Source organism: Leucopleurus acutus, assembly GCF_964270905.1.
Source record: "Leucopleurus acutus genome assembly, chromosome: 3".
NCBI lineage: Eukaryota > Metazoa > Chordata > Mammalia > Artiodactyla > Delphinidae > Leucopleurus > Leucopleurus acutus.
In genome coordinates, this window is record NC_139145.1 from 83,985,738 (window position 1) to 84,013,543 (window position 27,806).

General features: G+C 40.9%; 1 protein-coding gene and 1 long non-coding RNA gene across 2 annotated transcripts in view; one reads left to right on the forward strand and one right to left on the reverse strand.

The window, feature by feature from the left end:
* Positions 1-11,954: 11,954 nt before the first annotated feature.
* Positions 11,955-13,496, forward strand: LOC309958762. Its single transcript, XR_014326051.1, has 3 exons — positions 11,955-12,155; positions 12,899-12,974; positions 13,351-13,496. It is a non-coding gene; the product is annotated as an uncharacterized lncRNA (long non-coding RNA).
* Positions 13,497-16,069: 2,573 nt separating this feature from the next.
* Positions 16,070-27,806, reverse strand: part of EPB41L4A (erythrocyte membrane protein band 4.1 like 4A) — a gene marked incomplete at both ends in the record, with an annotated part of 257,309 nt that continues 245,572 nt past the window's right edge. The window contains 5 exons of the mRNA XM_082837350.1: positions 16,070-16,198; positions 20,304-20,385; positions 21,468-21,578; positions 22,178-22,246; positions 22,837-22,884. Of these exons, the coding sequence (XP_082693476.1) occupies positions 16,070-16,198; positions 20,304-20,385; positions 21,468-21,578; positions 22,178-22,246; positions 22,837-22,884 (439 nt within the window). The remainder of the gene's footprint in view (positions 16,199-20,303; positions 20,386-21,467; positions 21,579-22,177; positions 22,247-22,836; positions 22,885-27,806) is intronic.

Below are 27,806 nucleotides of genomic sequence, written 5' to 3' on the forward strand. Positions count from 1 at the left end.
GGTACATGTAAAAGAATGAAATTAGAACACCATACACAAAAATAAACTCAAAATGGATTAGAGACCTAAATGTTAAGACCGGACACTATCAAACTCTTAGAGGAAAACATAGGCAGAACACTCTATGACATAAATCACAGCAAGATCTTTTATGATCCACCTCCTAGAGTAATGGAAACAAAAATAAACAAATGGCACCTAATGAAACTTAAAAGCTTTTGCACAGTATAGGAAACCATAGACAAGACAAAAAGACAACCCTCAGAATGGGAGAAAATATTTGCAAACGAATCAATGGACAAAGGACTAATCTCCAAAATATATAAACAGCTCATGCAGCTCAATATTAAAAAAAACAAACAACCCAATCCAAAAATGGGCAGAAGACCTAAATAGACATTTCTCAAAAGAAAACATACAGATGGCCAAGAAGCACATGAAAAGCTCCTCAACATCACTAATTATCAGAGAAATGCAAATCAAAACTACCATGAGGTATCACCTCACACCAGTTAGAATGGGCATCATCAGAAAATCTACAAACAACAAATGCTGGAGAGGGTGTGAAGAAAAGGAAACCCTCTTGTACTGTTGTTGGGAATGTAAATTGATACAGCCACTATGGAGAACAGTATGGAGGCTCCTTAAAAAACTAAAAATAAAATTACCATATGACCCTGCAATCCCACTACTGGGCATATACCCAGAGAAAACCATAATTCAAAAAGGTACATGCGGAGTTCCCTGGTGGCGCAATGGTTAAGAATCCGCCTGCCAATGCAGGGGACATGGGTTCGAGCCCTGGTTCTGGAAGATCCATATGCCACAGAGCAACTAAGCCTGTGTGCCACAACTACTGAGCCCACATGCCACAACTACTGGAGGCTGCGTGCCTAGAGCCCATACTCTGCAACAAGAGAAGCCACTGCAATGAGAAGCCCATGCACCACAACAATGAGTACCACCTGCTGACCACAACTAAAGAAAAGGCCGCACCCAGCAACGAAGACCCAACGCAGCCAAAAATAAATAAATTTATTTAAAAAAAAAGGAAATACACATGCACCCCATTGTTCATTGCAGCACTCTTTACAATAGCCAGGTCATGGAATCAACCGAAATGCCCATTGACAAATCAATGGATAAAGGATGTGGTACATATATACAATGGAATATTACTCAGCCATAAAAAGGAACGAAATTGGGTCATTTGTAGAGATGTGGATGTACCTAGAGACTGTCATACAGAGTGAAGTAAGTCAGAAAGAGAAAAACAAATATCGTATATTAACACATATATGTGGAATCTATAAAAATGGTACAGATGAACCAGTCTGCAAGGCACAAAGAGAGACACAGATGTAGAGAACAAACATATGGACCCCAAGGGGGGAAAGTGGGGTGGGGTGGGGGGATGCATTGGGAGATTGGGACTGACATGTATACAGTAATATGTATAACATAGATAACTAATAAGAACCTGCTGTATAAAAATTAATAAATATAACACTCCACTGTAAAGCAATTATACTCCAATAAAGGTGTTAAAAATAATAATAATAAATAAATAAAATTAAATTTAAAAAAATACAACTAAAGCCACTCATTAGAAACCCACGTTTGGGGGTTTGTGCTGTTGGAGCTATGCTGTGCCTCACAGGAGCACCAGTCTCACAGAAGATTTTCCAATGCTGTCTGCTCCCCCAAAGAAAGACTCTAGCACCACCAAATAGAAAAGTTACTAATATGGAAACAGATGTTCCTAAGAATACTCCTGGAAATCTATGGATATGAAACACATGCCACATATATTTAGTTATAAAAATAAAAAATCTTATTTTTATCTAGCAACTATTTATTTCCAGAAAGTGACTAAGCGCTGCAATCAAGTCATACCTGACTTAAAAAAAAAAAAAACTGAGACATTGAGCTGTCTAACCCACAAAAGAAGTATCTATTAATAATTCAACTCCAATTGCTATGTATATTTCCTGGCAGCCTGGCTCCTGACTAAAAGCACCAGCTTTATTTTCCTGATTAGCTTAGGACATATAGTTCTGCAGCACAGGAATCTTACCACTGAAAGATGTTTCATTTTTGTCTGGACTGGAATACATAAGATGTTCTCTTGGATTACTCAAAGTAGCATATTAAAACAGGTCTTTCCCATGCAACTTGACCAGATATTTAAAAAAAAAAAAAAAATCAAAGCATCACCTCTGAAAAACTAGTATAAAACCAGGTTTAAAAAGCACCTAGGGAAGTGGGTGATTCTACTCAAACGTGGATATTCGATTGCTAATTTCATTCCAATTAATGTGTAACTGAGAATATGCCTCTATAAATTATAGTGCAGGTTTTGTGCTTGGCTTGTACTGCCACCTGGTGGTTTCCTGCTTGTACTAATATCAGACTTGTAAGGAATTTCCTGAATTAGCATTCACTTAGCAGTTTCTTTGCAGTATCACTGTCATTGACAAGTCAGTACTTCTGTAAGATCTCTAAAATGGTGATGCAGAAGAGATTGCACATAAAGTCTCTGGTAACTAAGTTAAGACGAACCCCATCTTATTCAAACACATCATTTATATACGAACACAATAAGCATAATGATTAGTAAATTAATAATAATAAATCTGGAAGAAAAAAATTTAAGCCCAATCACACCACATAAGAAGAACAAAATGAAAGAAAGAGACAAAGCCTCTTTAAACATAGGCCTGCCGAGCTTTTAGTAATAAATAAATAAATAAATAAATAAATAAATAAATAAATAAATAGGACTTCCCTGCTGGCACAGTGGTTAAGAATCCACCTGCCAATGCAGGGGACAGGGGTTCAAGCCCTGGTCCTGGAAGATCCCACATGCCGCGGAGTAACTAAGCCCGTGCTCCACAGCTACCGAGCCTGTGCTCTAGAGCCCGGGAGCCACAACTACTGAGCCCGCGTGCTGCAACTACTTAAGCCCATGCACCTAGAGCCTGTGCTCCGCAACAAAAGAAGCCACCGCAGTGAGAAGCCCGTGCACCGCAACAAAGAGCAGCTCCCGCTCGATGCAACCAGAGAAAACCCGCGGGCAGCAACAAAGACCCAACGTAGTCAAAAATAAATAAATAAATAAATTTATTTTTTTTAAATATAGATATGAATATCAGAAAACCAAACTGGAAATTTAGGGGTTTGTATTTATGCAAATGAGTAGTGTTACAAAAATATTTTTCATAGAATCCCTTAAGGTATTAATACTTCTTGATATATTTCAGAACTCATGTTTCTCTTTTGTGAAATTTCTCTTTTTGGTTTAGGTCCCACGGTGTTCTCAGCATTCAAAAGATTAACATGAATATTTTATTATTAAGCATTATATTTGTTAGATTATACCTATTATAAGAATTTGGCCTGTAGATACATGGAATTTCCCTTTAATTACTGAAGATAAAGAAGTTTTAAATTTTGCCAAATCAAGATTATCAATTAGTGTTTTACTCCTTCCATTTATTTTTTTAAAATAAAGATAATTTATTAATTTGAAAGGTAATACTTTCTCATGGCCAAAACTAGGAAAGTCTCTCTACTACATCACCATTCCTTGTAACCAGTTTCTTCCAGAAACTGCCGCTGATTGTTAAGTTTAGGAAATCCTTTGTACAATCAAACGAATGTTTTCACTTAGCCTATTTATTAGTTGATTTTTTGTTCCATTTAATTCCTTAAACTACACAGGCCTTATTTTGATTTATATCAAGTAATATTCTTATTTTTTTCCAAAATGACAAATCCCTCTTGCCAGTGACAGGTGTGAGTCAAAGCCCCTTCCTTCTCTGCTGATTTGTGATGCTTGCTTTAAGACACATTAAGATGTAACATACAGCACGAACTGTTATCAGTTATATCTTCCATTCCATTGACAGTGAGTGCCTGTGTCAATACCACGCTGAGTTAATTACCTTATAAAGTTGAGAATGTTTTAATATTTAAGTTTAGAATATTTGTTTAACATTTAGTGTTAAGTAAGGAGTTAGTCCTCCACCATTACTCTACTTTTTCTAAATTTTTTCTGTCTATTCTCATCAGTTTCTTATTCCAAATGAACTTCAGAATAATTTTGTGAAGTTCCCAAACAATTTAACCAAGTTACTTTAATAAAGAGACTCTTGTGAGAATTGCTCTAAATTATAAATTATTTAGGGAAGAATTATTACCTTTACAGATAGCTTGTTAGTAGAAAAACAGGCTTAGTGATAAGCCTTCCAACGCTCTTAAGCTGGACCACTTTTCAAGGAACAAATTGATGAAGAAACTCAAACTGGGTTTTGTGCCTGCAATGTGGCAGGAGGCATGCAGAGAAATCCCCTAATTCAGATTAATTTAAAATGCTGGATAAAATATTTTAAAATATCTGTCTAAATGCATGGCTGAGTTGGTTGAAAAATAAGGGAAGTCCTCAGGGGCCACACATAAGAGATAGCATGAACCCAAAGTAAGTCCTGGAGCTGGCATTTGCCTGGGACATCTACCTACCTATCCCTGGTGGCTTGCGGCTAGGCTTCATAGGGCCAGTTGGGAGTTAGGACATCAGGCCTGAACAAGTGGAAAGTAGAACTAATGACCTGTGCATAAAGTTGTGACCCCTGAAAGGTAACACCCCCAGTAAGTGAATTAGGTACGGTGCGGGGGTGGGAGTGAATCACCCTACAGAGAGAAATAGTGGAGATAATTAACCCACTTATTATTAAGAAGGACAAAATGGGGGAAACGTTTCCCTTGAAAGTGACTAACACCAGCCCTCCCTCATGCAGGAGAGAGCACAGCCTATTCTACGTGGAATGGATGAGACAGTCTGACAGTGCTCCCAGGGTATCAAGTGCCCCAAATGCCTAGCAACACCATACATAAATCTTTTCTAGAGGAACACACCCAAATAATTATCACAACTTAGTTTCCAAAGAACATATGCTTACAGTTTAAAAACAAAACGGGGCTTCCCTGGTGGCGCAGTGGTTGAGAGTCCGCCTGCCGATGCAGGGAACACAGGTTCGTGTCCGGTCCGGGGGGATCCCACATGCCGCGGAGCGGCTAGGCCCTTGAGCCATGGCCGCTGAGCCTGCGCGTCCGGAGCCTGTGCTCCGCAACGGGAGAGGCCGCGGCAGTGAGAGGCCCGCGTATCGCAAAAAAAAAAAAAAAAAAAAAAAAAAAACAAAACGTAAACCTATAAGAAAACAGCATGTGACAGTGAGTGGAAACAGTTAAGACAAAGCCAATTTTTGACCTTGAGAATATCTAAATGAGTGTGTTTATATTTAAATATAAATCTCGAATATACTTTTTGAGAAATAAAAGGGGGTACCTAACAAAGGAACAAAAGATATCACAAGTAACCTACATCTTTGAAAAAGAACCAAAGAGAAATGCTAGAAAAATAATTTCTAATAATTGACATTAGAAACTCAGTATAGGATCTGGCTCAAGATAGCAATGCAAGAGGCTCCTAAGCTCATCCTGCCACAGACACATGGAATCAACAGCTACATACGAAACAACTCCCTCTGAAGGAAATCCAGAAACTACCTGACTCCTACTCAATGGGCAAATGAGAAAAAACCCACATCAAGATAAGTAGGAGAAGCTGAGAAACAATCTCGCCATAAACCCCACCCCTGGTGCAGCAACACCCAACTGGGAGGGAACTCACTACTCCCAGCTTCTTCCTAAGGAGTGAGGGATTTAGACACCCCCAATCTGGTGCCCCAACTTTTAAGACCTCCACCTGAGAGACAGGTGCCCGCAAGACCAGTGGGGCTTGCATCCGTAAGACCTACAAGGCCATAGAGATCTAAAAGATAGTTCATAAAGGGCTCCCACAGACTCACAATGGCTAACCCCCCAGGCCCAGCACAGAACCAGCAGACTGAAACCTGCCCAGTCTTTCCAGAAAAGAGGCCTACTTGCATACTTTGATAGCTATGACCTGAGGGTAGGCTTCTAATCTAACACATATCAAGGGGCTGACTGCATTTTTTGCTCCCTTCCCCCTACAATTAATGTTTTTGACATGATATCTTACAACTTTTTGTTTTGTATATCCCTTAACTACTCACTGTAGATATAGATGATTTTACTACTTGTACTTTAACTTTCCTACTGCTTTGTAATCAACAGAGTTGATTAACTATGTTTACTGTATATTTGCCTTTACCAGTGAGCTTTTTCCTATTGTAATTTTCACATTTCTAGTAGTGGCCTTTTGTTTTTCCCTTAGAGAAGTCCCTTCATCATTTCTTATAAAGCTGGTTTGGTGGTGCTGAACACTTTTAGCTTTTGCTTGTCCATAAAACTTTTCATGTCCCCATCAGATCTGAATGTAAGCTCTGCTGGGTAGAGTACTCTTAGTTGTAGGCTTTTCCCTTTCATCACTTTAAATATATCGTGCCGCTCCCTTCTAGCCTGCAGAGTTTCTGCTGAAGTCAGCTGGTAGCCCTAGGTGAGTTCCCTTGTAGGAAACTTGTTGCTTTTCCATTGCTACTTTTAATATCCTCTCTTTAACGTTCCTTTTTTTTTTTGCGGTACGCAGTCCTCTCACTGCTGTGGCCTCTCCCGTTGCGGAGCACAGGCTCCGGACGCACAGGCTCAGCGGCCATGGCTCACGGGCCCAGCCGCTCCGCGGCACGTGGGATCTTCCCAGACCGGGGCACGAACCCACATCCCCTGTATCGACAGGCGGACTCTCAACCACTGCGCCACCAGGGAAGCCCACTTTTTTCCATTTTAATTAAAATGTGTCTTGGTGTGATCCTCTTTAGGCTGATCTTGTTTGGGACTCTCTGTGCTTCCTGGACCAACAAATTTCAAAACACGGCACAATGGATACATTCCTCAGAAGGATAACTTACCAAAACTGCCCAAAGAAAAAACCTGAATGCTTCTACAACCATTAAAGAAATTAATTCAGTAGTTTAAAATCTTCCTGCAAAGAAAATACTAGATCGAGAAAGTTCTAAAAGCGAGGTTTGTTTTTTAATTCTGACATTAAATTTTTCAGAGAAGAGGAAAAGTTCTCCAACTAATTTTATAAAGCTAGTATAGGCATACTCCTCAGAACATTTCCCTGATTAATGTTTTCCCAATAAATTAACTCATGTATTTAATACTCCAACATAATATAACATATATATCATTCAAAACAACATTTCAACAGCGTATATAGGAAATAATATATTTAGGACCCAAAACTCAACACATTTTTACCAGTAACAACAACAAAAACAACAACAACAACAAAGGTGTGGGAAATGCCCTGAGTTACATTACAAACACAACTGGCAATATGTTCTCAGCATCATGTGTCAGGAAATCAAAAAACACACTGAATATCAATGAAGGGGATATTCACATAGATGCCAGTAGTGATAAAAGAAGCACTAAAGTATCATCCTCAGTGTGAATCATTCTCTGTCACATTTCCATAGTGCCTTTCATATTTCATATTACCCTTTTTTCCCCTAGTTTTGTATTATAAGAACCAAAAAAGCTGAGGAAATGTTAAAGATTAATGAAAAAGAAGCAAACCAAGGAGAACAGCAGTAACAATGAAAGAGAATATGTTACTGCTGACAAAGCAACTATTTGTTAACAACTATATTGTTTGGTGATCAGGAAGCAAAGTTATAGACATTTACAGCCTAATGTTATAGTTTGTTATTTAATTGAGGTTTGTTTACTATATTTTAGTTACATTTTAGGAAATTGGTTTGGGTTAACAAGTAACTCATTATAATTTTACCATTTAAAACAGAGGGCAATAGGCTCTCAATTAATATTTTTGCATGGAACATCTGATTTTCAGAAACAAATTACTAATATTAAGTAGATATCTGTATAATTCTAATATCAAAACTATCAAAGACAGTATGAGAAAGATAATCACAGTCCCCTCTTGTCCGTAAACATAAATTCTAAACAGAATATTTTTTGAAATGACAAGTTTGGTTTCTTCCAGAAATGTAAGATTGGTTCAACATTAGAAAATGTATTAATGCAATTCACCTCATAAACACATTGCAGGAAAAAACCCTATGTTCATCTCAATAGAGGCAGGAAAAAAACATTTAATAAAATTCAACATTCACTCATGATTAAAAAAAAAAAACTACTAGCAAACTAAAAATAGGGCACTTCCCTAACCCAATAAACAACAAGAAATGCATTAAAATGTTATACACGTCATACATACATGCTGAAACTTTAAGAGCATTCCTTTAAAGCCGTGAACAAGACAAGGATGTCTATTATCACTCTAGTCAACATTGCCCTAGATGTCTTAGTCTCAGCATTCACACACACACACACACACACACACGTGTGCATGATCACACAGTATAAGTAGAAAGAAAGCTTCCACAGATGATATGATTGTTTAAAGGGAAAATCCAAAGAAAATCTACAAATGCTTCTAAATTATAAAAAGTATTCAAATTATTTAATATCTATTGCATATTAAATCAGATCCCTAACACCCAACATAAACAAAATGTCAACCCCATATGGATTAAGCACTTTAAAATGAAATGTGCACCGCTTATATGCAAAATCTTACTTATGCTCCTGATGAGAAAACTGGAATGGCACAAGGAGTGGGGTAAGAAAAACAGCCCACTTCTCTCACTCTCCATCCCTTACAGGGTGCATTATTCTCTTGCTGCCGTAACAAATTAACACAAATTTAGCAGCTTAAAACAACACAAATTTATTATCACAGCTCTGTAGGTTGGAATTCTGTCACGAGTCTCACTGGGCTAAAATCAAGGCATCAGTAGGGCTGTGTTTTTTTCTGGAGACTCCAGGGGAGAATCTGCTTCCACGTACATTCAGGTGGTTGGCAGAATGCAGTTCCATGCAGCTGCAGAAATGAAGTTTCTGTTTCCTTGCTGTCAACTGAGGGCCATTCCCAGCTTCTAGAGGCTGTCTGTATTCTTTGGCTTCAAGGATCTTCCCCCTCCATCTTCACAGCTAACAATGGGAGGTTGAGTCCCGTTCCTGCCTTCTCTTCCGACACATCTCTGACTCCCCACTTTTCCTCTTCGTTTTTTATCTCCTCATCTCATGGTCCCTCACGTTAATCATATCTGCAAAGCCCCTTTTTTACTATGTAATGGAACACATTCACAGGTTCTGGGGATTAGGGTGTGGACACCTTTGAGGGACCATTAGTCTGCCTACCATACAGAACAAGGAAACTGGGTCTGTTCCACGCTTGCACTAACACTGTATGTCTTTTGTACATCTTTCCGTAACGCCTCTGCTCCAACAGGGTAGAAAATATCCCCCTTTTCTCACGTCCTTTCTGCTTGTGTTGGCTGAATTACTGAATTTTCCTTCCCAGGCTACGTGAGGTCAAAGCAGACAGGAAGATGAAGAATTTAGAATTAATTTCCTAACACCAACATTATCCAATAATTGAAACAAATGCCTCCCCTCTATCTGTTCTTGAACCATCCAGAGTTTAGGGACGAGTTACAAGGGGCAGATAGGAAAGAATGGGGTGGGAACAAAATGGCAAGCCATTAAAAGAAAAACGGCAGCATAGTTCCCCCTTCCTTAAGAACTCAACCCAAGAAGTTTCCATACCTGGGGTGGCAGTCAACAAGGAGAGTCTAGCTCGTGAGAGTCATTAATTGGGTGTCACTATGTACAATACAGTGTGAGATAATTCAACAAACCTTCCTTAATTCTTTAAACTAACCTATGTGGTACATAGGTAAAGGTATTATCATGTAAAATAGGAACCCTGGGCTTACAGAGGTGGTCATATACCCAAAAGCACAAGCGTCAAAGAGCTGGATCGAAACCTAGGTCTGCTGGCTGCTCAAGCCCAAGGAAATTTCCTCTCCCTGACTTTCCCTAGCAAGAAGGCAAGACTGAAGTTTGATATAATCCTCAAACGGTACCCTTCAGTGTATTCAAATGACACTCTTTGAGGTGTCATTCCCCTGTCCTCTCCCCAGATGTTACAGATAATTCCTGATGAAGGACTTAGAGTTATTTACCTCCTTATTATCATACACATTTACTTCTGTATGGTCACTGTCCCTATTGTCCCAACAGTGATGTTATCATTGAGGCCAGTCCTTGTGTGATGATCACTGGGCTATGGGCTTGAATTTTCTTTTTCTTTTCTTCTTCCTTCCTTCCTTTCCTTTCTTTCTTTCCTCTTTCTCTCTCTCTTTTTTTCCTTTCTTTCCTCCCTCCCTCTCTGTCTCTCTCCTCCCTCCCTCTTTCTTTTTCTTTCCCTTCCTTCCTTCCTTCCTCCCTCCCTCCCTTTCTTCCCCTCCTTCCCTCCCTCCCTTTCTTCCCCTCCCTCCCTCCCTCCCTTTCTTCCCCTCCCTCCCTCCCTCTCTTTCTTCCCCTCCCTCCCTCCCTCTCTTTCTTTCTGCAATAAGCTTCAAAGAAACAAAACAAGGTGCTGGGATGTGGTCTCTCTGGGTGAGTCTCTATAGGACTCACAGGTGCAAGGAGACCCAGGTGCTAACTAACACACAGTCCTAATCACCGCAGTCTTTATCCCTTCAAGGAGTTATGGTTATCAGCAAGAAAGTAATTAACTACCTCTGCTTTCTTTCGGTGGTAATAATCAATTCTAAACTTCCAGCATAAAATTCCAACTCCTTACCACAGGTACAAAGCCCTACATCATTCGCTCCTGCCTGTCTCTTCCGCTGCCTCGGACGCCGCCTTGCGCTCCACACGCGGATCCAGTCACGCTGGCCAAGGTCTAGCTTCTGAGCACCTGAAAGGTGACTAGTCTGAAATGAAATGTACTGGATGCATAAAATACACACTGAGGGCTTCCCTGGTGGCGCAGCGGTTGAGAATCTGCCTGCCAATGCAGGGGACACGGGTTCGAGCCCTGGTCTGGGAAGATCCCACATGCCGCGAAGCAACTAGGCCCGTGAGCCACAACTACTGAGCCTGCGCGTCTGGAGCCTGTGCTGCGCAACAAGAGAGGCCGCGACAGTGAGAGGCCCGCGCACCGCGATGAAGAGTGGCCCCCCGTTCACCGCAACTAGAGAAAAGCCCTCGCACAGTAATGAAGACCCAACACAGCCATAAATAAATAAATAAATCTTAAAAAAATAAAATAAAATACACACTGGATTTTCAAAACCTAGTAGGCATATAAGAATGTAAGGTATATCACTAATAATTTTATAGTGACCACATGTTGAAATGGTTATACTTAGAACATGTTGAGTTCCTCTTAATTTAACTTGTTCCTTTTTAATGTGGCATTTCTAAAATTTTAAAATGACATTCGTGGCTCACACGAGATTCCTACCGGACAGCACGGCTCTATCACATTTTCCCCTCCTTTGTTTCCTTGGCCCTTACACTATCTGGACTTAACAGTGTCCACGTTACCTGTTTAGTGTCTTTCTCACCCAACTAGAACGTAAGACAGGAACTCTGCCTCATTCACATCGGATTCTCAGGCATTTAGAACAGCGTGAAGCACAGTAAGTACTCAATAAATATTTCTGGAATTAATGACCTTACTCTTCCTCAGCTGGAGACGGTGAGCTCTGTCTGTCCTCTCCCAGAACACGAGGTCTCAAGTCTTTTGGGCTACACCCGCAGCTCAGCGCTGACCGTGTGCTCTTAACACCGGGTGGAGGGGTGGTTGGGTATCCACACTGGAAAAACGCGCGAGGCGCGGAAAAAGCTTCCCGCCCGACGCCCCCGCGCTCAGCGAACTCGCGCTCCTCAGAACTCTTTTCCCCGGGCAGCCCCGCCCCTCGGCCCATCAATGGGCACTTCGCCCTCCGGCCGCACGGCGGCGTCTCGCCGGGACGCGGCGGCCGATGGTACAGTCCGTCCTCCCCGCGCGCCTCGAGCAGTGGGTCCTTCCAGTCATAGAAAAGCATTGTGGGAAAGCAGCACGTTCTTTCTAACCTCACCTCTCTTTCAGCCTGTACGGCGGCGGAGTTTCGGACGGTCCCGGGCCTGTGGCCGCTTGGCCTCCGACGGCTGGGGCGCAGGGCAGGAGCGCGCGGCCGCCCTGAGCCTAGTGAGGCTGGCGCCGCGGCCGGGCCGGGTCCGAGGCTCCCGGTTCCTGAACGCGTGTAGGACAGCGGCCTGGTCTGGCCTCCGCCACGTTGTCGGTGAGACCTCAGAAAGCCCAGAAGCGGCCCCGGGTCTGTGTTCCCATGCCGGGGGATGAGGGCTTTGGGGTCGATTGGTCATCGACTGTATGTCAGGGAATTTTTTATAGACGCGGGGGTTTCTTGCGTGTGACAGGGAAAGGCCTCACCGTATAACGGCACGTATGCCTACCTTGTCACGGTGGGAAATCAGGTCATCGCAGAAGTGCCATTTCAGATTTAGTTCTTGATAACTGTGTCCTGGCGCAGAACTTGGCGGAAATCGAATGACCATCACCAGCTCTGCAGGCGAGTTTTCATGTTCCTGCATAACAGATCAGTTGCCTGGAAATTTTAAGGTTTCAGCCATTTGAAAGACGTTAATTTGGTGTTCGTTACCTAGTCGGATGTTGAGTCGTAAAGGAAACTGTAGAGCTGGGCTTAGTTCTTCTCCCAGGTCATCAACACAACAGTTCATCTCAGCCAGCTGTTTTGGGGACCGCAGCTTTGTGCCGCACAGCATTCCTTACGCGGTTTTCTTGCCGCCTTTGTGTTGCCCGTTCACTTTTGGCAACTAGTGGATGAGGTGTCAAAAAAGGCGTAAATCAAACACTTGTGCAGCCTTTTCCTGCCCTAGTATTTGACATCTTTGGTGTAGGAGCTGCACAAGTAACAGTTATACTCCTATATTATGTACACATGTGGTTTTGATTCTGCCAACGTTAAGTGTATGTTTCTCTTAATAGGTTTTAATTTTTGTTCAGGTGAAAGATGGACGCTTGAAGCATAGACTGCTGCTAGCTGACTACTTAGTATCTGGGAGCACAAAGATGACCTAAGGTAGGGTGATAGTTTTGAATTAGAAGTTGTCATACAGCAGTTATTTGTGATGTGAATTTTATCTTTCTAGATTGGGGGGTCTTCTCTAGTGGGTATTAGTTTAATTAGTTATTAAGGGTTCACTAGTGTTAGTACTGCCGCATCTGTAAACAAATAGTTAACTGCAAATGGGATAGCTTCTTCCCAGTTTGTCATGAAATCTTTACATGATTTTATGTGAATTGTAAAAAACCACTTGCCAGATCTCAGGCATGTTTTATGTTGACATTTAAAGTCCAGAAGTGCATAACTTAATCCCACGAAGAAGCATGTACTGAAAGTTTTTAAGATGTGGTGCGTGTAAATGTCAAATTGAGTGCCTTATTTTTCTTTTTAGGATGTCGTCGGTGAGGAACTTGACAACTTGATCTTCGGGAATTGCTTAGAGTATTTAAAATTTCCAGGATTGCTAAAAAAAATACTGCTTTTGGATAGTCCATAAATGTACATCTAAAACAGTGGGGCTATAAATAAAATAATTTAATGTGCTTCTTGGAGGTTTGTGTGCTAAGTGATTAACTGCCAGAAAATAGCAATTTTTTTACTGAAGGATCATAGGGAGGGTACCTCCCTCTCCCAGCAACTTCAAAATTATGTTAAATCTCAGCTGTTAAGATTAACATTCAGTGATAGCGATCACTGATAGCCTCATGAAATATAGGCTTATGCTAGGCTCCAAGGAGAAACACGTGCTTTCTTGTAGTGCCTCTTGCGTGATGAAGTGAATTAGACTATTTGGTTTCTAGGTCACAGGTGTGCTGTATGTTACTGCATTTTTTTTTTTTAAGCTAAAAGTTCTTTCCTGCCTTCACTTTGCAGGAAAGAACAAATAGTATATTCGGGCATTCAAAATATTTATTGAAAGCACTGAACTAGGAGCTGGGAACACAATGGTGCACAAACACAGTTCCTCCCTTTGGAAGCTTACCTTTGTTTAAATGGAGGAAATGTCATCACAATTGAAAACTTCGTGAGACAAATTCCATGTATGATAGGATTTGACCCAGTCAGGGAAACCTGAGAAGGCAGTTAGGACTAAGGGTAGGTAAGTATTTATGCAAGGCAAAGCTGACCTCGTGCCATGTACAGAGGCCTTGAGCAAAAAAAAATGGGTATGACCATAAGTCCAGATTTCTGACTATTGTAGCTTCTTTCCCTCCAAGTGTCATCATTTAGGTAAGAGTTGAGTGCTTAATGAGGCTTGAAGGTGGCCATTATGGGGGCTCTGGGTGTTACAAAATGAGGCTGAACAGGTAAGAGGCCAGACCACTTAAGGCTCTGTATAAAGCAAGGGGAAATCCATGATGGAAATGCACATTTGCAAGAAAAGGGGTGCTGATGGGCCAACTGGAGGCTACTACCACTGTCTATGCGAGAGATGACCACCTTGGACCAGGGTGGTGGTAAAGTTAAGGAAGAGAGATAGTTTATAGCAGATAGGAGTTAGTAATAAAGGATGTGTCCATAATGACTGCTAGGTGTGTAGTCTTGTACATTTGCAAATCCAGCTGGGGAGCAGCATTTTCAACTAGCTCTATTTGAATTGCCTTAGAAATCTAAGTGACCCCTTGGTACTACACTGGATTTTAGTCTAAGCTATAGAAATAAACTGGGAATAAATGAGATCCACTGGGGTAGTGGAAGAGGGCCTAGATTTGAGATACTCAGCTGGAGAGGTAGAACAGCGTGAGCTGCAAAGGATAGTCAGAATGGTAGAAACAATGGGAAATGCATGAAAGAAACAAAATATTGTAAGGTAGCCTAAAAGTTAACTTGGATTTGGTGACATGAAGGTGATTTTTGAGGTCCACTTTAGTGGACAGATAATCCTTTTTTTTTTTTTTTTTTTTGGTGGTACGCGGGCCTCTCACTGTTGTGGCCTCTCCCGTTGCAGAGCACAGGCTCCGGACGCGCAAGCTCAGCGGCAACGGCTCACGGGCCCAGCCGCTCCGCGGCATGTGGGATCTTCCCGGACTGGGGCACGAACCCGTGTCCCCTGCATCGGCAGGTGGACTCTCAACCACTGCGCCACCAGGGAAGCCCCTATCCTTTTAAGAAACTTGGAATGGGAGAAAAAAGTGGTAGCTGGAGAAGAATTTGTTGGTGTGAAATTTGGTTGGCTTACTTTTTTTAGATGGTAGTCTAGCTGAGAGGAAGCGGCTGAATATATTAGTACTGGAGAGAGCAGGGAGGAGAAGGCTGAAGGAGATGGGCTTGAGAGGACAGGTAGAGGGAACAGGAGAAAGGGAAGGACTAGGGTTGATGGCAGCCATGGCGAGGCTTATCTGTTGGGTAAGGAGAAGATGAAAGATGTCCTGCATGAGTATTTCTGTTTTTCCTGTAGACTGCAATCATCTGCAGAGAGGAAACGTCTGAAATAGTATTTGGGGAGAATTAGCCAGGCAGACTGGAAGGGACCATTTCAGGTAGAGGGTCATGAATTTATAAGCTGAGGTCAACTGAAATCCACACATAGCCTTTTTTTTCCTGAAAGCACAACACAAGGACACTAGAAATTAAAAGCAGCACTTAACAAACTTTTTTTTAACATTTGCAAATAATCGGTGGAACTTAATGCCACAAAATACGGTATTACAAAGAACATGTGAATAAAAATATCTGCAGTGTGAAAGCGATGCTTCAGTCATGCATTTGTGCGCAGGCAGATCCACCCAGAGCTGGGAAGGACCTTTTCATCCCACTTGGTGTACTACTGCACAGCTAGCCGGCTGCAGTCCAGGATTCCAGAACTTTGAACCGAAGCATCTGGTGTTGGTTGTGGCAGACACAAGATAACTTGGGAGTTTCCAGGAAGGAAAACATGGCATCAAGTGAATAAGTTTTAAAATACTGTCTTTCCAGTTACCAAATAAAAAGGCCCTTAGGCACAAATATACTGTAGTTAAACCTTTAAAAGATGCAACAGACTCCATTATTTTCTTCTGAAGAAACACTTCTGCAGGTCCAAGATACTTGAATAATTATAATTCACAGTTTCAAAGTAAAGGTGGCACACACACCCTTCCCACCCCCCCATCCCTAGCCCTTCACTGGGATTAAGTCTCTATCTTGAGGCGTGAAGCTTGGGTAGTTTTTATTGTTTTTGCTGTGTGTTTTCCAGCCAGATTGCTTGTAGACATCTGAGATTTTTCTTCAATCAGGCTATCTTTAGACCCGTTTCTTCTCTAGAAAAGAACGCATTTGAAAAATACAGAAAGTAAGATTCAGAGAAGAAACTACAGCCAAATCAATTTTATTAACACAAATACTAAGATTTAAGACATCACGTATTTAGGAAAGGTATGTAATGTCAAAAGCTGTTCAAATATTCCCTTTATTTAAATAGTTATGATAAACAACATGAAGATTATGTTTAAATCTTAAAAAAGTTACTCTGACAGTTACATGCATAACAAATCTTACTCATGAAAATCAGGCATAAATCTCAACCCATTCCCCCAATGAAGTGTTATTTCCATGGTAGTTGCTGCTAACCCAGGCTCTCAGGCCTCCTGCTTTTCCAAGGAGGGGCAGAGAGATGAAGAGCATGGGGAGCTGGGGGTAATTTTTACTTTTCCCTGATTGTATTTTCAGTAGTCACTGAAAGAAACCTGTACAACACAATGCCCTGGGGACCCGCATCACTTGGGGCTAGAGCTCCCTGTTAGCTGCGGTGGCCCCATCCTGGAGAAATGGGAGTGGAGCTGCCAGAGCCTGAGCACCACACCCAGGGCTTCTGGAAGTGGGTCATGTCCTCCCACAGCCACAGGTGGAGGCCCTGAGGATGACACCAAAGTGCCTCCACAGCTCCCTCTTCTGCTTAACAGACCTGCTCTTAGCTCCTTTTAGAGATGGCCCAAGCTGTCAGTAGATCTGGCTAACAAGCGTATTTCCTTCCGCACAAGTACCTGCCCATACATAATGAGCTACACTCCAGAATTCATTATTTTGAGATTCATTTGGGCTAAAAATAAACTACCCTCTAAGCGGCTGTCTTTCATCTGTTCCTACAGCTGGCTTGATTTGATTTACTCATATTCAGAGAGGCACCGATGGAGCAACAATTCTGCTAAGCATGAGGAGTACAAATCAAGCTAATTTTGGATCGTCCGACGTTATCTGTTTGGGACAGGTTTCTAGGTAACGGGAGAGGGAGGAGGACACCAGAGCATGAGTAAGTCAGGGCAGGGGAATAGAGAGCTAATATATCAGAAGAATCACTACCTTTTAAGTTTGTTGAGGGTTGAACCTATCTCTTCTGCCTGCACACCTTAAAGGAATAAAGAAAATGAATCAAAGTCTCTAATCCACCCCACTTTTACCAGGCTTCTGCATGAAAAAGTAAGGTGAGGTATAGGCAGGCCAGGCCACTAGCAGAAATCTGGCATCATTCTGGAACTTAGGAAATGCAGCTTTCCCACTTCCCCATATCATTTGCATCCTTTCTCCACATGGCAGCCAGGTAAGTTGTTTCCTTTTGGCACTCAGAATAAAATGCAAACAAACTCTTTACCATGGCATCTAAGGCCCTGCATTATCCACCCTCCTTCCCCTTTACTCTGCTCAGACCTCAGACACCCCGGCCCTTTCCAGCCTCAGCTCTTTCTTCTGCTTCCATCAGCCTTTCACAAATACTCACATGGCTGGCTCCTTCTCTACCTGTGAGTTTCAGCTTTACAGGTCACTTTCTGAGACCGTCTTTGCCCTATCTTTCTAAAGTGAGGTCATATGTTCGTTTTCTAACTCAGACCTTTGTTTCTTCATAATACTTACCTAGTTGTTGTTTTTTAAATTGTTTTACCTGTTTACTTTTATGTATTATGTGTCAAGGCCAGGAGTCAGCAAACATTTTCTGCAAAGGGCCAGATTATAGACTACCTTCTGTCTCTATTGCATATTTTTTTCCCTCCCCACAAGCAACCCTTTAAAAACATAAAAACAATTATTAGCTCCTGGACTGTACAGAAACAGGCTGCAGACTAACTTTAGCCCTTGGGCTGTAGTTTGCTGACTGTCCCAGTGAGTGCCTTGTCACTCCTTAGATGTGCTCATTAGATAGCTGTTGAATTCAAAATCAAAGGATCCCAGAGACAAGCTTAGAATCAGTGCCACTGATTAAAAGGTGCATGTGAGTTGTTCTTGTATGCAGCACAGTGACGGCTATTCTTTCAACATTTCATGTGTATAATTTAAGTTTTTTGAGATTCCTAAATGATGGTGATTAGAGTGTCTAGAGTAGTTGGAAAAGCAAAAATACATGAAATTCCCATTTGTATTGAAGCCAACTTAAATTTAAGACCCAAAAAAAAAGAGCTTTGAAAAGTTAACAGTGCTTATTAATCTTCCCAGCAACTTTAAGAGGTAGGTTATTATCTACATTGCAAAGAAATTTAGTCTTAGAAGTTAAACAATGTTCAGAGTCACACAAGTGGTGTGTGGAGACAAGGAGACACCAATGCAGGTCCTGTCTGAATGTGAAGCCTCAACTAATCATGAATGTAATTTTTTTAAAGTGCTATTGACTTGAAACAAATTGTTTGGATAAACTATTAGCTCTCCCAGATTTATCTAATCAAAAATTACACAGATTTTAGTGGAAGTTGTGGTTAACCACTCAGATCTCCATTCCAGACTGAGGCATTCATTCCCCAGCAGCTTGGAGTGTTGGCTGCCATACAGCTCAAAGCTGAGCCCCTGGGACTTCCCTGGTGGCACAGTGGTTAAAAATCCACCTGCCAATGCAGGGGACACGGGTTCAAGCCCTGGTCCGGGAAGATGCCACATGCCACGGAGCAACTAAGCCCATGTGCCACAACCTCTGAGCCTGCACTCTAGAGCCCACGAGCCACAACTACTGAAGCCCACGTGCCTAGAGCCCATGCTCCACAACAAGAGAAACCACGGCAGTGAGAAGCCCGCACACCACAATGAAGAGTAGCCCCTGCTTACCGCAACTAGAGAAAGCTCGCGCACAGCAACAAAGACCCAATGCAGCCAAAAATAAATAAATAAATATTTAAAAAAACCAAAACTGAGCCCCTCCCCACGAACAGCCCTGCGCTAAAGAGAGCCACCTTGTGCAAGGTCATGCCCCCTCCCAGGGGCACCCTTTACCCAGTCACTTGCTACATGGTGAGTGTTTAAGGCCCAGCCCCCTTGTCTCCAAGTGGGATGAATCAGAAGAGCCATCTCAGCTCCAGAGCTCCCCATGGGATCATCTGATGCCTTTATTGGGACTATACCACTCAGTTCAACTCTTGCCTATCTCCTAAGAGCACTTTCCAGTGTACCTCCTCCATGCAAACCTCCATTGCAGAATCTCTTCCTAGGGAACCTAACCTAAATTAGCACAGGCTTTTTCTGTCCTTGCTCAAGTCACTGACAAAAATGAGTCAAGATAAGCACAGGGCAGTATATGACGGATATGCTGGAGTCAGGGTTCTTAGGTTGTCCATGAACTTCCTGAATTATATGCTTATGTGCATTAAATATGTGCTTACATGCATTTTTATGGGGAAGAGACAGTAGCTATAATTGCCTTTCAAAGGGATCCACAATCCAAACAATCCACTGCAAACAACAGGCTGATACTGATCCATTATAAACATCAAGTTTGTTTCTGGAGTAATGATTTAAACAGATATAAATCCATCCAACAACCTTACACAGCCTCCATGTTTTTCTATCGCATTAAAAAAAAATACAATGAGAGATGATGTCAAACACCTTGCTGAAATGTCTGCTACAGTGCTCCCCTGATAACAGCTATCTAATTCAGCTGAGTGTTACATTGATTTTGTTAAGGCAGCTAGATGCTTTGCCATGTCCTTGAATTCCGTTTTGACCACATTTTCTAAACATTTCCAGAAGAAAAGTAATTCTCTTTGATGAAGAAGACAGAAATAAAATAGGACTTAAGTAATTCTCTGTCTGCCATCAGTTAACGATCGAACATGGGCCCCCTCTGAGTCTACCACTTTATCCCTGTTTCTCTGACTCAAAAAATAATCTAGACATACTTTTTAAAATTAGTGAAGCCCATTGTTTCTTTATTCTGGCTCCAAACAATCTTACGATCTTTGTTATCATTGGCTTTGCCCCAAGCCTCAGATCATTTTAGACCTTACACTACCTCTAGCTCTCACCGCTAATGTAACTCTTCCCAGGTTGTGCCTTGTCTTGAACACACACCCTTCCTTCCTTCTCCTTCCATGTTTTGTACATGTTTTTTTTTAAACACAGAATCTTGTCATCAGTACAACACCTTCTTAAAACTTGATTATTACCTACTTGATGAACTGTGGAGCCACCAGAACCCTGAGCATCTGAAGATCGGGTCACAGGAAGTGGAGGTACAAGATCCGTTTTTGAACTGCAGAGAGTCAGTTTTAGAATTAATGACTGAGGCAGTACCTAGAATCACAATCTGAGGTGGAAAAGGGCTATAGCAAAGTAAGCATGTTTTACATATCTTTGTCTTCCTTACACTGCCTACCACAGTGCTTTACACAGATAGGCATTTAATAAATGTTTTTGAATTCAACGGGTTAAGTAACTTGCCCAAAATCACGGCAAATAACTAGAAGAACCAAGAATATAACATAGGTATGGTTCCCATGTGCTTTTCTTACTGTGATATGTTGTATAAATGGATTTTTGATTTGTTTCTAGAGAAACACTTATTGGTCATTTATTCTTTTTTTATAAATCTATGGAGCTATAGACAGCAATGGCCTACATTTTACAAGCAAAACAAAACAAAAAAAAACCCAGCCTATATCTCTCTCCAACGGGCTAGCCTATCTCCCAATTTGTTAATGTTTATCAAAGTTTTAAGCCTTAATTCAGAGTTTAATGGCTGACACTCCTATCCAGCAATACCAAGTACATGAATTTCCATGACTACAGTACTTTTACAAATGGATGCATAGTTATTTCATTAACACATTCATTTAACATATAGTACCTATCATGTCAAGCTGAGATATGGCCACTTTCCTCGAAAGAGAAACTAAATAACACAAAGAAACAAACTACTGTAATATATAACATTTGCTGTGGTAAAAGAAGACAAAATGCCATCAGTTCCAAAAGAAACTCTTATGCCAACTTCTCTCAAATACGGATGCATTTATTATTCAAAATAGAACAGCTCATGCATTTTCTCTTTCTTCTGAAAGCTTCAGTGCATAGCCTGGAAGGGCCATAATTCAGCCTAAGTATAGTCTAGGTCTGTGCTATCCAGTACGGCAGCCACTAGCCACACATGGCTGCTTAAGTTTAAATTAATGAAAATTAATAATATTAGATTTTTAGTTTCTAGGTCACACTAGCCACATTTCAAACACCCCATAGCCACAGACATAGAATACTTCCATCACTGCAGAAAGTTCTATTGTACTGTGCTGTTCTGGAGCCGTGAGGGTGATGATGTACTCACACTTGCCTACTTACTTCACTTCTGAGAGAACGGATCGCTCTCCATCTGAACACTGGGACCTGCGATACTGGCGGTAACTTCGAGGTGAATGTGAATGCCGGATGCGGACTGGGTCACCTTGAGTCCTAAACAAGACACCAAAAACCGTGGAGACAAACACAGCAGAAGTCAGAACAGGATAATTTGGAGATTTTCCTTAATATTGAAACTGCAAAGCAATAATAACTTTGAGAGTTTTAAAAAGAACTTGATTCCTCTAAGCTTGGAAAGCCTAAGTGGCTTCAATCTCACAAGTTAACAAAAGAAAACTGCCTCCATCATACATGAAAATAAAACTTTATAGTACAGTTGACCCTTGATCAATACTGGGTTAGGGATACCAACCCTGAGTGAAGTCGAAAATCCCCATATAACTTTACAGTCTGCCCTCCATGACTGAATCCCTCCCTGGATTCAGCCAGCCAGGATCCTTATTTAGTGTAAAAAATCCCAGTATAAGTGGACCACCTACAAACAGGCAGTTAATAAGAGAGAGAGTGATTGCAGTACAGAATGAATAATTAGCTTTAATACCCTCTTTTCTACTTCTTCCTCTATAGTTATTTTTAATTTTAGTTAAAATGTAAAGACAAAGCACTGAATGGAACACCACTGAAGAGTAAGAATGGATTACTCATTTACAAATATTAATAAAACTTTTTAAAGAAGATTTTCAAAGACATACTCTATTTTAGTGTATGGAATCTCTTTTAATTGTTCTTCTGACAGTCCAGATGGATCCACAAGTTCCTTTCTAGAAGGGAATGAGCATGAGAATTAAAGTTTTGATACTGGTATAAATACTAACACCTTTCACAATTGGCAGGTGAGTTTCCCCCTTTCTAATCTTGTTGCAAAACACGGTGTTAATAAAACTAACAGAGTATAAGCCAGGAACGAAGATTTTAAAACTAGGATGTATTTCAGGAAAAAAATGGGAGGAAAACCTTTTCTAGAGCTCTTCTACCTTCTTCCAGTTTTTCTATATCCAGAATGTAGATGACTCTCCAGCCACCTCCATTTCCCTACAAAAGATCTGCTTCTCTCCCCTGTAGCAGGTGTCTTTTTTTCTTACAAATTTCTTTTCCTTGATATTTATTTATACAATATTGGCCTGTCTGAGGTTCATTTACAGGCGAGGCTAACGGGCCTCAGGAGAGGAGATGTCAGGGCTGCCTGCAGAGGTCTGCTGGTGTGGTAAGGCACCACCACTGAGTGCCAGGCTCCACAGAATGACGGCAGTGAAGGCCACCTGACAGGCTTCAGCCCGAGGCTGCCTCTTGGTGTCAGTGGTCTTCCTTGTAAATGCCTTCAAACCACATGGGTTTTAGAAACAGTACTCACTGAATATGCTTCCATAACTCTTCTTTTGCTTGAATATCGGGACTTCTCCTATAAATAGTAAAAACAACACTCATCTCTGCAAACATGCTTCATCTAACAATCTGATCTCTAACTTTAGAAGAGCTACAACATTAACAGTTTCCAGACTGTGAAGTTCTTATTTGCCCGCTGACACCAGACAAGGAAAGACTGGACAGGGAGGGCTAATGTGGGATGGTTAGTACAAAGATACCAGACAATTTATCTGCTAGCCCACTAAAAAAAAAAATCACATAAAAACCAGCCATAACCAGGGCTTCATTTAATGAAAGAGCTTAGAACTACAGGGGCAAATCTACACACCCTCCAGTGGTGGTTTTACAATGAAGAATGATTTGAGGCTTCTGTTTCTGGTCCTGCTAATTACTTCTAAGAAAAGGCAAAAGAATTCATCCTGATTCTATTAATATGAACGAGTCCCAACGTGATCTGTGATTACCTAGTGGAAGCAGCCCCGCAAGGGCAAAGAAAATGGTGGGACAGCCAGACTGGCAGACTGTGCGCCACTGACCCACTGTCCTTTCTTGTTGCATCTGATGTTGCATTTCCGGGCCACGGCGTGGGCCCACAAAGCTGGAACCTATCTGTGGCCTGTGCTGCCACCCCCCACATGCCCTTCTCCATCCTATATACAGAGCCCACAGATCTCTTCTGCTCCAAGAACTACTTGAATAGAAACCGTACCACTACTTTTAATTTCCTAGAATGAGAAATTCAAAGCCAGCATTCAGGTGTTCACACTCCCCATAATAGCAATGAGAACTGGAAATCTATGATCACAGCACTTGTTGCCACAGAATGATTTTTTTTTTTCCTAGTGAGAAAATAAGCTTTCGTCAGTCCTTTCAAGAGAACCAAGGTCTAATAAAGGCCCCAAGAAAAAACCCAAACCCTAACAATTAAAATGCCTGGAGCTAAACAAAGCCACTGATGTTCTGTCCTGTGGAATTTTACATTCATAATCTGTATCAGCATTTCTGGGCTCAATATTACTTTCAGCATATGATATTATCATTGATTTTGTTTTTCTCAGTTAATAAGGGCATTACTGAAGCATTCTGGTAGGGCTTTCTGAGCTCACAGAATACAATAAATTACTTTCTGGCAATTGAATTGACTAAGTGGCTTTTCCTTTGTGGAGAAAAAAAAAATCTGTAAAGACCTTTTAATCAACTCAAAAGGAGTCAAACACAGAAGATAAGGGGAAGGAGGACTTCCCTGGTGGCGCAGTGGTTAAGAATCCACCTGCCAATGCAGGGGACACGGGTTCGAGCCCCAGTCCGGGAAGATCCCACATGCTGCGGAGCAACTAAGCCCGTGCGCCACAACTACTAAGCCTGTGCTCTAGAGCCCGCGAGCCACAACTACTGAAGCCTGTGCACCAAGAGCCCGTGCTCCGCAACGAGAAGCCACCGCAATGAGAAGCCCGCGCACCACAACAAAGAGTAACCCCCGCTCGCTGCAACCAGAGAAAGCCACGCGCAGCAATGAAGACCCAACACAGCCAAATATAAATTAATTAATTAAAAAAAATTTTTTTTTTAAAGAAGATAAGGGGGAGGAGATGAAGCCTTGGTCTCAGACATATAAAATATGGTATTGTTAAAGGTAGAGTTCGTTATAAAGAATAAAATTGTATGCTTAAAAAACTTAAATGCTTCTTTGGAAGGATTTCCTATATGGGATCTGCCTTTCCTACATTTGGCTGGTCTGATTCACTAGACAATAGACAATACATTCAATGATACTTCCAGAGAAGGTGCTAATATTAAAAGCACTAAGCTATTATTCTGTTCCCAGAGAGAGATGGTTGCATTGTAATTATACATCAGCATCTGATTCTTACAGGAAGTCACCCAATAATCCATAGTATTATATAATATCTAGGTTAGGAAGCTACTCTGCTGGGAATCATTCTTATTTCAGGAAGGTGCAGTAGTGAGGCTATCTTCAAGTTAGAGCAGGGTGTCTCAACCTCAGCACTACTGACATTTTGGGTCAGATAATTCTTAGCTGCCGGGGGCTGTCCTGTGCACTGTAGGATGATTAGTAGCACCCACAGCCTTGACCCCTAGATGCAGTAACATCTTCCCAGTGGGACGACCAAAAATGATGCTGGACATTGCCAAATGTCCCCTGCGGGGGAAAACTGCCCCAGATTTGAAACCACTGGTCAAAGGTATGATGAGGCAGTAAAACAGCTAAGGTTTCGTGAAGGAACAAAGAGGCCAAGTTATTGTAAAGATCCAGTATGTGGCTACTGAATAGTGTTGGAGAGAATGACACTGAGGCAGGAACTAAATCTTAAAAGAATGAAGGAATAATCTGATGGCATAAGACTCAAAGCTAAGTGCTTTGAGGGAGGAGGGGAAGAGAATAAGAAAAAGCAATGAGGGGCAAGGAGGACACACCCCCCAAGGCCACCACACCAGGCCTAGTGGTGGTGAAAGATGATGAACATGAGCAACATACAAAAAACTGATAACAATAGATATTTCTGAGTGTTGGAATTGCAAGTAATTTTTTATTTTCTTATTTATACTTTCCTATCGTGTCTGATTTTTTTTTTTTTTTTTTTTTTTTTTTGCGGTATGTGGGCCTCTCACTGCTGTGGCCTCTCCCGTTGCGGAGCACAGGCTCCGGACGTGCAGGCCCAGCGGCCATGGCTCACGGGCCCAGCCACTCCGCGGCATGTGGGATCCTCCCGGACCCGTGTCCCCTGCATCGGCAGGCGGACTCTGAACCACTGCACCACCAGGGAAGCCCTGATGTTTTTCTTTTAGCCAAGAGAATTTCTTACGTTAATTATCAGAAAAGAAAAAAAAAAAGGTATTTTCATGTTTTAAAAAGCTACTATGGGGGGGGGAGGGATAAATTAAGAGTTTGAGATTAACATATACATACTACTATATGTAAAAAAGATAAACAACAAGGACCTACTGTACAGCACAGGAAACTATATTCAACATCTTGTAATAACCTATAAGGGAAAAGAATCTGAAAAAGCATATGTACAACTGAATCACTTTGCTGTATACCTGAAACTAACACAACATTGTAAATCAACTATACGTCAATTTTTTTTTAAAAGTTATTAATGCTGCAATTCCACAAGAAATGCCTTTCATTCCCATCTCAGAAAAATTAGCAGAAATGTTACCTTAAAAGAAGATCAGTCCTTCTAGCCATAAATATTGGTCTTAAAAAATTCAGGAATTTAGTCTATATGTTTAAATTCTACAGCAACATAATAGTCATATATTTAACCAAACTGAGTTCTGAAATGCCAGCAGTTTCAAACAGCTTTAAGACAAGGAAAAGTCCCAAGGCTATAAAAAAAAAAAACACGCTAATCTCCAACTGCTAGACTACCTGTGATTTAATAAATGTAAACACAGGCTACATGCTAATGAGAACTATATCATTTTTATGCTGACAACTGCACAAATTTCATCAGTAATTTAGGATGATTTCATTAGGTGCAGCTCAACATTTTGTGGATTCAGGAAGCTGTAGAATTTTAACAGCCATTCTTCTTAATCAAAAAGGCTTAATTATGTAGGTGTTTTACTTGAACTCTCCAAATAAATTCCTAAGGAAATAAAACCGTGAGTTGTCCATAGGTACAATGTATATATAAAATATACATGCAGTCCAGTATTAGTCCAATATCTTTCAAAAGTATCCCTCATACACACCTTATACCAATAACTCAAATTAATATTCACCTTTCAGAGAAATTTCTTTGATGAGACATCATTTAGAAATAATTTTTCTTCTTCCTTATAGTCTTCTTCTGCATCTTCCAAATACTCTAATTATATTACCTAGAAAATATTACACTATAATATATGGCATATATTATATATATATAGTGTATATATAATATATGGCATATATTATATATAGTGCATATATAATATATGCCATATATTATATAGTACAGCATATAACATATGCTATATATTATAGTATAGTAGATAATATACTACATTTTGTGTATTATACTGAAAATAAAATAATAAGTATGACAGCATTTGACTTATTATTTTTGTGATCTTATACTGACCACTGCCATAGAAGGAAATTTAGAGCTGAAAATGTGTTACTAAGAAAACTAAGTTTACAAAACATCTTTATTTAAAGAATTCAAAGCACTTAACATATATCTCAGAATAGATATGATTAGATGTCTTAATCTTCCCCTCCTTCCCTCTCCCCCTCTCAGAATTAAAGAAAGATTAGAAAGCCAATTAGATTAGAAAGTCACAGAGCCCAGAAACCTAGCTGCTGAATATCGCTCAGGAGTCACTTCCAGGGACTTCACGCTAAATCTTTATCTAAGGCCCAGACTTCTGTTCTGTGTTTAACTGGGAACATCCTTCTACCCTGACCACTTCATCTTCCACAGTAGCATTTTTCAATAGAAGTAGTAAGACATTATTACCACCAGGGGGAGCCTAAGCCTTCATGCACACACAGCTTGAACCTATGAGAACTTAACTGTTTCAGCTTTGATGCCTCCTCCAAATATCCCAGTGAGTAAAAATTCATCCATGTAGAAAAGAAGTTTCATCTAAGTTTCCTAATGATAAGAAAACGTTAATGGCAATGCAACTGAAAAATAAACTGGATAAAACCATACTTCTCACATTTTTCTAGATGATATCCAATCATATTTCAGTTTAATGTGTTTTAGGAGAGAAGATTTTGTATTTTATACTACTGTATGTCTCTGGCATTTAATAATAAACACAAGTTTCTAGTTTATCACTGGAGATTTAAAAAACAATGAGTGAATCATGTATGAATGATGTATCATAACATTCATCCTCAGTGGATACCTCTACATGGGCAATTTACAGACACTGTAGTAGGAATTCAAGAATATGGAAGTAACTGAGAGATATGTGGTTTACTATATATCTGAA